This window comes from Sinocyclocheilus anshuiensis, unplaced genomic scaffold, assembly GCF_001515605.1.
Source record: "Sinocyclocheilus anshuiensis isolate Anshui unplaced genomic scaffold, SAMN03320099.WGS_v1.1 scaffold1075, whole genome shotgun sequence".
Lineage (NCBI taxonomy): Eukaryota > Metazoa > Chordata > Actinopteri > Cypriniformes > Cyprinidae > Sinocyclocheilus > Sinocyclocheilus anshuiensis.
In genome coordinates, this window is record NW_015544163.1 from 1,270,986 (window position 1) to 1,282,657 (window position 11,672).

At 35.9% G+C, this 11,672-nt stretch overlaps 2 protein-coding genes across 2 annotated transcripts in view; one reads left to right on the forward strand and one right to left on the reverse strand.

Moving 5' to 3' along the window:
- The window catches only part of LOC107695642 (uncharacterized), a 68,197-nt gene that overhangs the window by 53,102 nt on the left and 3,423 nt on the right, over window positions 1–11,672 (reverse strand). The gene's annotated exons all lie outside the window — the stretch shown is intronic.
- On the forward strand, window positions 474–4,895 carry LOC107695700 (28S ribosomal protein S7, mitochondrial). The gene is made up of 5 exons (XM_016495719.1): window positions 474–1,617; window positions 1,861–2,049; window positions 2,347–2,408; window positions 3,932–4,101; window positions 4,587–4,895. Exons 1-5 carry the CDS (start codon window positions 1,574–1,576, stop codon window positions 4,806–4,808), a joined length of 687 nt encoding a protein of 228 aa, XP_016351205.1. The 5' UTR covers window positions 474–1,573; the 3' UTR covers window positions 4,809–4,895.

Sequence of the window (11,672 nt, forward strand, 5' to 3'; positions counted from 1 at the left end):
TTTATATAAAGTCTTTAGGGCCATAGGCTATAATATGTAGTATTTTCATCGGTCAGTTGTGGAGGTATGATTGGTTAAAGCTTTATTTATATAGTACCTTTTAAAACAGTGTTTACAAAGTAGCCTATACTTTACAGATTCGCAGAAAAGATCAAAATACAAACATAAAAGAGATATAGAGGACACAGTTTGAGCGAGAGGAGAGACGTTTTACGTGCGCGCACTCTCCGGGCGAGAGCAGCGTGTATCTGAGCGCGCGCGTCCGGTTTTGTGCGAGAGCGGAGAGATTCGTGCTCGCGCATTGTATCAATCAAATAACGCCATAGTGACCAGATTTCTCATGGTTCAATACGGGACGGGACGGGACGGTACGCTGGGGGGCAGTAACGTTACAAATATTTGTAGACATATCTACAAACACGTTTACATAGGGCTGTTCGATTCCGAAATTTTTGGAATCGAGTTGCTTTGCCCGTGACATTAGTCATAGCCCACAGCTCAGCAGGGACATGCGTTTATCGCGTGAATTGAACAAGACATGAAGTGTCTAAAATAAATGTGCACAGTTCAGTTGAATGATGAAGTTTACTTTGCACAAAATTAACTAACTGTACACTGAAACAAAATAACCAGAACATTAACAATAACTGATAGAGCTCGTGGTTTATCTGTCCATCAGATGCGCTCGATCAGCCACTGATCTATGCTCGGGACGTTTCTTTTATCATTATCACTGGCTGATAGAAATGTTTAAAAAAAAAAAAAAAGTATTTTAGATGGAAATAAGATCAGCGCTCAAAATTGTGGACAAGCCAGGTCCACCGTAAAATAACCTCTGAATCGGTTTTTTGAACTGGTTCATTAAAACTATCTATCCGATTTAGGAAACTAATCAGAATTCTAATCACTTTTAGCGAGCATGAGGGAGGTGAATGGTGCTTCTCAAACGGAAGGCTGCATCCTAAAATTCAGATGATTTCAGTACGGACTCGTTTTCTTTCAGTTTATTTTCGTGAATTTAAATGTGTGCAGCATTCGTAGCATTCCGTTTGAGAGGCACCCATAGATAAGCTTTGTTGAACTGAAAAAGGCTCTGAATGAGGAGTCGATTCCTCTTGATGGAATCGATTCCAACGTTTGGAATCGACTCTCAATTCCCAACGCCTCGGAATCGAGGAATCGATTCTTTTTGGAATCGATTCCCAGCCCTACGTTTACAGCCATACAGGAAATTCACCTACTGCCTGACTTCTTTTTAGTGTAAATAACTATTACTTAGACACTGAGCAAAAACTATTTTATAGCTACTACAAATGTAAAATGCAAGACATTAACATTTTTTTAAATTAATAAAAATATTTAGTTGTATTATTATACTCGGGCAATATTTTAGGACGCATTCTTCATCTGAGGTCCTTTCACGGTCGCGTCAGAGTGAGTTTAAATTTTTTTTTTACAGTCTATGGTTTAACCGCTGATCTGAGGTCTGCGTTTGTGTTTCCCCTCTAATAGTGAATATAAGGGTTTGGTCACCCAAGCTGATCTGAGACAAACCTATTAGACCGCCCTTAAGATGGCAGCCTCCGTCAGATATTTACTGAAACCTTGGACACCGAGGTACATTTTACTAGTTTTCTTATCTTTGCCAGGAATGTCCGAAATGAGGTCTAGATCTCATCAGCTTTGCTGTGTAATTCATAATTTGTATGATTTATCGCTGATTCCACGCTGTTCATCGCAAACTGAACCATGTGCTTAAATGTGTTTCTAAATTCACGCCTCGGCTTGTTCTGATTTCTCTGTGTAACAAGCATATTTGATAACGTTTGTCTACTAAGTTACTCTGCATCTTTCTCTCAGTCTGTGTTTGGTGAGGTGGAGTCGGTATAATCCATACTATCTGGATCCCGATCCCAGTAAAGATGCTCGTGTCCCAGAATCAGAGCTCAGTCCTGAAGATAAAGAGCTGCAGGAACTGAAAACAGTGAGACCGATAAAAGCAGCGCTGGCAAGCGACACCAGCTCTGCTTTCAAAGACCCTCTGATCAGGTAAAAACAAAAAGAGCTCAGCCAACTGCAGGAAACGTTGTTATAGCTCCATGACCTGAATAGAAATACAGTGGGGTCCAAAAGCCACGTTGAAAATTTAGAATTCAAAATAATTTAACTAAAACTAATGTAGATTGTTCACTTATATTATGCTTATAATATTGTTTGAACTTTGCTGTAATTTAATATATATATATATATATATATATATATATATTTTCACCCGTGGTCCCAATATTTTGGACCCCACTGTATATGGATCTTTCATAGCACTGATTATCTATTTTACTTCAACAGCAAGTTCATCAACATGATGATGCAAGATGGCAACAAAATCCTTGCTAGAGGAATCATGACAGGTTTTTATCAAATCCCATTATATACACACTAGTGGTCGTTTGGAATAATTCGTTTTTAAAGGGGTCATATGATGCTATTTTAAAGATCATTATTTTGTGTATTTGGTGTAACAGAATATGTTGACATCTCCAGATCCTCCATTAGTAAGAGTTCATCAACATAACTGGGCAAAACCACTGAAGACCCCAGAGGAGCAACCAGAGGACCAGAGGGACCGTGCACAGTGAACCCTATCAAGAAACAGACAAATTGATTCATGTGTTAAAAATCGCGTATAAACTGAAAAGTGATAATACTTACCATCAGCGACCATCATAATAAGTAGTGACATTAAAATACGGATAAGAATGTCCATCATGTATTAAAATTAGACAAAGCTATCATTATATCATAGGGTGACCCTATGGCCTTATTTTACTGACAAATGTCGTGAGCGCATTATTGATACAATGAGTCCTGTGCACTCTCAAATCTCTCTGTGCTCATGCGCTATAGATATTCATTCTTTTCGCACCTGAATTAAACGCTGTCAAAAGTTATCAACCAATCAAATTTCAATGATGGATCTGTAATTTCTTTACAATTTAATACTACTTAGTCATAATATTAGAAATGAATCGGGTGTTTGGATGATTTGTAAATAATCTAGTTTAACAGTTTGGTCAAACCCTTTTGAACGATTTATCTAAACAAACAAAAAAGCATATGATTCTTAAAATAAACAAGTCTTTTCTGCTCATCAGGGCTGCATTTATTTGACCAATGATGCAGTAAAAACTGTAACATTGTTTAGTATTATGACCATTTAAAACAACTTTTCTGTTTAAATACATTTAAAATACTCATGTATTCCTTTGACAGTAAAGTTGTATAATCAGCTTCAGTGTCACATGATCCTTCAGATATCTTTTTAAAATGCTGATTTGCTGCTCAAGAAACATGTCTTATCAATGTTGAAAACAGTTGTGCGGCTTCATATTTTTTGTGGAAACTGTGATACGTTACTGTTCAAAAGTTTGGGGTAAGTCATTTAAAAACAAAACAACAAAAACAAAAAATGTTATAATGTTACGAAAGATTTCAGTTTCAAATAAATGCTTTCTATTCATCCAAAAACTCTGAAAATATTTATGTATGATACATTTTAAACCAGCAAAACACTAATAACACTAATAATAATAATAATAATAATAATATGAACCATTAGTGATAATTGAGTACAATAATAATTAATACTTGAGCAAATCAGCAATTAGAATGATTTCTGAAGGATCATGTGACACTGGAGTAATAATTATGAAAATTCAGCTTTGCGTCACAGGAATAAATTACATTTTACAATATCTGACAATAAAAAAAAAGATATTATAAATTGTTATAATGTCGCGATATTCCTGTTTTTACGTGTATTTAAAAACGTAAAAAATAAAATAAACCCAGTCTTGTGAGCCTAAGAGATATCTTTCAAACATATTACAAAATTGTTCTTATGAGTTTCTGCTTGGATGTTTTATGTCGGTTTAGACGCTGGAGACCATAAAGAGAAAACAGGTGGAGAAATACCACAAATCTCCAGCAGCTAAGAGAGAAGAGATCGAGTGTAATCCATACACCGTCTTCCATCAGGCCCTAGAGAACTGCAAACCCATCATTGGCCTGGCCAGTGTTCAGAAAGGAGGCAAATCTTATCAGGTCAGTGAACAACATTTAATATTAATTTCACAACTCTGAGATAATCTAGTAAGATGTTTGTGGATATGCAACTTAGAATCAGAGTTCAATCAATGGGTTTGCAAACGGCCAACACTGATAGAAATATCTTAAGAGAAATGACAAAGTCAATATGATAATTTTTTAAGTAAATGTACACATATTTTGTACAATATTTATGTTTAACATTTTATAAAATGGTATCCTTTTATCCAGAGTTGTGTTTATAGGGATAATTCATTCAAAAAGTGAAAATGATCATCATTTATCACCATCACCATAAACATTATCATCATAAACACCATGTTGTTTCAAACCTGTATGACTTTCTTCTGTAAAACAAAAGTAGTTTTCAAAATCAGATCTTTCCCATGCAAAGAACAGTATGGTCAAGCAAGAGGAATGACATCAAAGCTCTATAAAGTAGATCAATTATTGAATCTTACTCTGAATTATTGGTCCTGCAGGTGCCCGTCCCTCTCACGGATAATCGGCGGCGTTTTCTGGCCATGAAATGGATTATCACAGAATGCAGAGACAACAAGCACCGTCGCACACACATGTACGAGAAACTCTCGCAGGAGCTGCTGGCCGCCTTCGCTAACGAAGGAAATGTAGTGAAACGCAAACACGACCTTCACAAGATGGCCGAAGCCAACAGGGCATATGCACACTACCGCTGGTGGTAGAGAGAGGACGTTTGGACTCCTAGTTCACCCACAGACGTGATTTGTTTTGGACTGACAGCATCAGGAGTTTGGGATGGATGGGCATCACAAAAAAGGACATGAGAAAGTCTGTTATCTTGACTCATAAATAAAGTTTGTCTTTGTGTGAAAGTAAATAAAGCTATAAAAAGTCACATTTCTATTTTTGACAAGGTTTTTTTTGTTTGTTTTACAAGAGTTGAACAGTGTTACAAAAATCTACAACATATCTTTACATATTTTTTTTTAGATTTCAATTGTAATCTAAAATAATTGTTTCTTTATTTGAAACTTGTGGCATCAAGACAACTATACAAGTCACTGTCTGCTCTGCAAGAGCCTGAGGAATCAGTGAGGCCAAAACAGCTGCACAGGAGCTTAATTTTTACTTTCAAATACAACATTTTGGCATATCACCTCATGTTAACATTTCAGTCCAGTGGATCTTCATCAGATTGAAATGATACAAAATATTATCGTAGCTGTGCAAATTTATGCAAGCTTGTGACACTCTCTTCATCCAGCACCTGTAGAAGTTTTGTTGGATATACAGCCACTCTTCTTTTCATAGTATAAAAATATTAGCCTTAAGGAAACCTTATATTTAAATGTGACTCTTACAAACTGTTTTTGGTTCATTAAAAACATAGATTTTCTAATAGATTTACATTGTATAAGATGTATTATAGAACAAATATATAAAGTAATTATTTCTATACAATAGAAATAGCTGTTCTTTCTACCGAGGCAAATATAACTTGCTAGTCAATTTAAGAAAATAAAACAAGTAACAATTTATTAAATATATCCATCTCTATTAAATAAAACCATCTAATCGTCTCTAGTGTTCTGATTACAGCCCTTGACACTAATATAAGACCTAAATCAAATGAAACCAGGAATGTGTATTAAAGTAAATATGATGAACTTCATGTCACTTCAAGTCGACTTCAAAAAGTCACAATCCAATCTTCTACTTCATGTCAAACCTCATACCTAGTGAATCACCAAGCCTTCATCAAAGGTAAATATAAAAATAAAACCTCCACACTTGGCTCCTACGGATTGCTATTTCATCCTGCCTTCTTGTTTCTCTGATTGATGAAGCCTCAGTCCGTCACTTCGCTGTAGTAGTATTTCTGAGCCGTTTCGCTGAGAGTCCAGCCTCCTGCGCGAAACTCAAGGATCTCCAGCAGGAGCAGGTGGCCCATGGAGCTCAGGTCCTCCTGCAGGAGAAATCCATCCCTCAGCAGATTGAACAGCTCATCCATGAGCTGCAGGTTCATCTTCTCCAGCTGATCTCCAATACGATGCAACTGTAACACCAGACAGTCCACCTGAGACAGAGATGGCAAAAGTCAAAAAGTTGTGGTTAATGATTCTGACCCTCCATTTTTTGATGCATTACTAATTTATTCACTCTATTAGTCTATCCAGTTCAATCATCAACCAGTAATAATGTTCAAGATTCACCTCCTCCTCATTCTTCAGGGCATCAGATTGGGCCAATCTGAACAAACAGTCATAGACGGGGTGCACCAGGGCCATCATGGGCATGTTGTTCACCTGCAGCAAACAGAACAAAGTTAAAAATTAAGCACTTAAAATAAATTTGCATATGCATTTTTTTTACTAGTATAGTTACCATGAGTACCTTCCTAATTGTGATTCTGAAATGAATAGTTCACCCAGAAATGAAAAATGATTGAAAATTCACTCACCCTCAAGCCTTCCAAGATGTACAGTAGATGAGACTGTTTCTTTATCGGAACAGATTTGGAGAAATTTACATCACTTGATCATCAGTGGACTTGTTTTGGCTTTCAGACAAGAACACTAAGCAATTTTATGGATTATGTAAATAACATTTTCAAGTTAGAAACGTCTTAATTATGGATTTATTTCTTACAAACATGCAGCTTTTCGCTTCACTAGATGTTAGTTGATGGACTGGAGTGGTGTGGATTACTTGTGGATTATTGTGATGTTTTTATCAGCTGTTTGGACTCTGACTCTGACGGCTCCCATTCACTGCAGAGCATCCATTGCTGAGCAAGTGATGCAATGCTACATTTCTCCAAATCTGTTCTGATGAAGAAACAAACTCATGTACATCTTGGATAGCCTAAGGGTGTGTAAATTTTAAGCAAATTTTTGGGTAAACTATTCCTTTAAGTTTTAAAACAGAAGGCAACTGTTCACCTTGAGGTAGTCAAAGATGTTGCAGATGAAGGACACAAGGCAAACCCACTCCTGAGTGGATCTCTTCCGTGTCTCTTCTCTGGCTTTAAATTCCTGCTGCAGTCGGTTCAGAAGGTTACGCCGAAACACGTTCCCGTTGGTCTGTTTGGCCTCAGCCTGAATCAAATGAGTCAACCGATTACAACTCAGTCCTAATAAACTACAAGACAAATGTGAGCATTTTTATACATTGAAGAGAATGCAACATTCAAACTTAAGTGTTTTAACTGTATAAAAACTTGCACGTGGTGCATTTGTTTACCTGGACAATCGTGTAACAGATGCGTCCAGCCTCCCTACTGAAGATCTGGTCCTTCAGAGACTGGTCCACTATTACATTGGACAGTTTTTCACATATCTAATCCTCGCTCTTTTCCTGCAGTCCCCGTAAACGAATCTACGTTAGCCGTCTGCTCTTATGAATATTAATTACGCAATGTGACGTCTTCTCGGTTGACGTAACTGATTGGCTGAAGAGGTCTGGTTCTATTTTAAATATTCATTGCGTTATCCTGGACCCCATAGAAAGGTTGAGAAGCAACTTTTGTATGACCAAATTAATATTAATAAGCAAAGCGTCGCTCTCCATTACGTCTCCATTACGTTAAAAAAAGAAAAATGTTCAAAACAATCAGGCCTGCCGCTTGGGGGCGCGCAGCCATAACCAGCTCATAAGAAGAACACATGCATAAAAAATGCATTTATTAAAACAATATATTTGAAACTTCACCTCGATTTATTTTAATACCACGAGATCGTGTGCTTGAACTTGGTACAAAAATATTAATAATAAATTCGAAAATATTATGATAATAAATAATACATTTCAAAATACTCCTGAATAATAATATAAAAATATCCTCTATAACAAAAGTCTTCTTACATTTAAGATGATATCTTACACAAATGTATCAAAGGCAGAATATCATTAATCTTTCTTGTCATATATACAGTAACACCATCTCAGAAGTCAATGTGCATAAACAAACATCTCACAGAGAATGAAAAGGTAGAACATGTTTCACAGAAAATGTCAGTGGAAAAAAAGCAACAGAAGAGCATATTATGTTATACATTCAACTCTGGATCCACTTTGCAGCTTACTCTAGCCAGAAACATACACCTACCCTTGAAAGAGAGTCACAATACAGTTACAGTAAAATTTAACATTAACCAATACCCATTCTGGTACTGCAGAGAAAAAAATAATGCTTTAGTAAATACTGTTGTAAGTGCTCTAAGCACTCTTAAAGAAAAGTCAGCAATAACATAAGAACAAAGATGAGAAAGTACATATTTTTTTTACATACATATTACATGTAAAATATTTAAATGCATACAAATACAAACGTTTGAGAGTATATAAACAATTTTTGAGTCACTTCAAAGTAGAATTCAGTATAGTTTGGCGACCACAAACAACATACCACAATATCAATGGCACAACATCGCAAATATAAAAAAAATAATTCAGCCCGAACCATGACGATGTGCACCAGTCTCTGCTGCTAAAAGTTATGCAGACAAAAAAAATGGCATGTTCGAAAGTCTTACCCTCAGAAATGTTTCATACCATGTCAGATCTTTTAGAAAGTGCAGTTCACTTTACTGTTAGTTGATCTCCTCTTCTTGATGCTCCTCACTGTTCCCAGCTACTTTTCTCAGAGTTTCCATTTCATGGGATTCTCCAGTCGTCTGGTTCATATCTATACTGGTATGCTTTGTACCAGGAGTCCCATTATAATCTGTCGCCATCTGCAATAAGAAGACAAATGCATTTTAAACATCTATTTGACATCTTCCTATTGTTTTACTTTGTCCACTTTAAATGCAAGTATATTTAAAGTTATTGTATTAATTAACCAAATTCATCATAAAACTATACCTGAGAAGACTCTCTGTTGACAGTTTTGCCTGAGACGTGAGAGAGGTAAAGATTTGAGGATCAGTGTAAATTAATCAGCCTCAGTTAATGCACAAATGAGGCAAACACAAAAGATAGCATTATGGATGATTCACGCATAGTGAGAAAATCCATTTCATTTCATTACTCACGGGATGCAAAAATGGATAAAATCAGCAGTGATACAGTGAAAAGCCACTCAGATGGAAAGACAATGACTCTCAAATCTCCCACCAGGCGTACACCACAAACTGTGGAAGGAGATTTATTTTAAGCAAACAGTATGTTTTGATCTTACATGGCCTTAGGAATCTCATTAAAATGTTGTGTTCACTCACCTGCTTTCATTATCAGTTCTGTCATCAGTGCAGCCGAGTTCACTAAAACAAGACCAGCTGATCCATACAGGAACACAATTTTCCTCTGGCTGAGCTCTGTAGGGCAGAGTTAAACATTTTGTTAGTTCATTAAGGAATTGTGAATGAGTGAAGGAATTAATGATTTTAGACACAGCGATAGTTTTCTGATTGGCTGCAGTATAATAATCCCCGGCAGAATCACAACACTTATCCAGACCTTAAAGGGGTCATATGATGCGATTTCAATTTTTCCTTTCTCTTCGAAGTGTTACAAGCTCTTGGTGCATAAAGACGATCTGTAAAGTTGCAAAGACTAAAGTCTCAAATCCAAAGAGATATTCTTTATAAAAGTTAAGAGTCAGCCACACCTACCTAAAACGGCTCGTTCTAACACGCCCCCACATACCTACCTCACTGTGTGGGAAGATTTGCATAACGCCGCCCAAATGTTCAAGCAAAGAAAGAAGGCATGACTTTTATTCTCGCTGTAGTATTGTTGACGCTGCAGCCATGTCCTGAAGACGCTGTGTGCTTCGTTGTGAAAGCGAAACTACTTTGTTTGGTCTTCCAATTAGCAGCATCATATGACCCCTTTAAACTTTGTGGATGAGAATGAAACAGAAGGACTGAAAAAAAAAACACATGAACGAGAAAGAAGCTGATCGGTACTTTACTCTCATAATAGACAGGAACTTCAGAAAATGCAAGCACCCACAAGGCTTGAACAAATCCTGCCACACAGACCAGTCCTTCATCATCTGTAAATAAAAGGAGTCTTTAGTCTTATTTATTGCCCATAATTATTTCTCTCTCGTTCTATTTTACATTCAACACACCAATGTTAAAAATGAACAGATGTACACTTACATTTGTATAAAAAAAAAAAAAAATGGTTGAAACTTTTTAATATCTTAGAAATATATTCATACCTTTTTCATTTCTCAAGAGCATAATGTAAAAATACACCATTACTCCACTCATCACAATCATCATGAACCATATTAAATAGTATAGACAACGTAGACCTGAAAAGACAAAATAAACAGTGAAAACATGCTCAAGAATAAAAATAGTTACTAACTGAGTGAAACTGTGACTTGTGAAACAGCTGATATAGACGGAAACTGATATTTATTAAGGACCACCACTTGAGAAACACAAGTCATTGTGTCACAAAGAGACAGAACTAGCTCTGACACATTTAGGTGTGCATTCAACATTATTTGAAAAAAAGTACAATAAATGTGATATGCATATATTTAAACTTTTATTGCATACCCATCTACTGATTAATTTCTCCAGTCATAATAGAGCAAAATATAATTTCTCATACTTACAGCATTTATTTTTATGCCAAAAGAAATAAGGCAACCAATGAAGTACTGGAAGAGCTGTAATGATAAACACTTTAAAACAAAAAAAAAGAGAGGCAGTTAGAGTAAAGAAATAAATTGTCACAATAAATACATGACCGGCTTCTTCTTTCACTTTTATTTATGCTGTGTAAGAAGCAGACAGAACTGACTGTTCCTCAAGCATATGATTAGTTCATTCTCATTCAGTATCTGCTCAAGTTTTAAAATGTTCTTGCTTACCTTTATCGGAGGCAAAATGAGAGTAAAGCAGAAGGGAAAGCTGTAATGAAGGCAGCCATGAAAAGCTACAAATAGCTACAAAGTGTCTAACTTTTCTGTACATCCTTTTGCTTAACTCTCCAGAGCATGACAGCAACTTCTCTTCAGCCAATTCTATAAAAAAAATGGAAAAAAAATGTGTGTGAATGCAATATCAACACATAACAAATCTAAAACAAATATCTTTCACACTCATATCTAAGATGTATACAATAAATGTCCTAAAGAAGCATTGTTTGAATGTCAGTTTTGAACAAATGTTAAATAACCTTCTATGGTCATAAATCATCAAGAACAATGTGAATGAAGAGGTTGTGTAAATTATGGTAAAATGATTTCAAAAAGGTGAAATATGCAAATCGCACAAGATTGTACTGAGATTAATTGTGAGTTAAAACAACTTTCCTCTATCAAAATGCTGCATGAAAAAACAAAGTCTATGAATGTTGTGTCTTCAACAATGCATTAAAACAAGATATCCTCATCTTGTGGATAATGCTCCATAATGGGCGAATACTCACGTATAATGAAGAGGAGACACATCAGGACAAGTAACCCGATGGTGACTGTTCTGATGACTGTGCTGATGTTTTCAAAATGTTCAGCTAAAAGTACTGACACAGATATAAATGATTAATTTACACTTAATGGTATAATTTACTATTCTGCACTGTAAAAAAATATTAACTCTTTCTCTCTCGTTCTATTA

What these genes read in the sequence shown, in the direction of transcription:
- LOC107695700 (XM_016495719.1), top strand. Translation starts at nt 1,574, where the DNA reads ATGGCAGCCTCCGTCAGATATTTACTGAAACCTTGGACACCGAG. An exon ending in CTGAAACCTTGGACACCGAG is followed by an intron (nt 1,618 to 1,860) that starts GTACATTTTACT and finishes TCTTTCTCTCAG; the next exon opens with TCTGTGTTTGGTGAGGTGGA. An exon ending in TTCAAAGACCCTCTGATCAG is followed by an intron (nt 2,050 to 2,346) that starts GTAAAAACAAAA and finishes TTACTTCAACAG; the next exon opens with CAAGTTCATCAACATGATGA.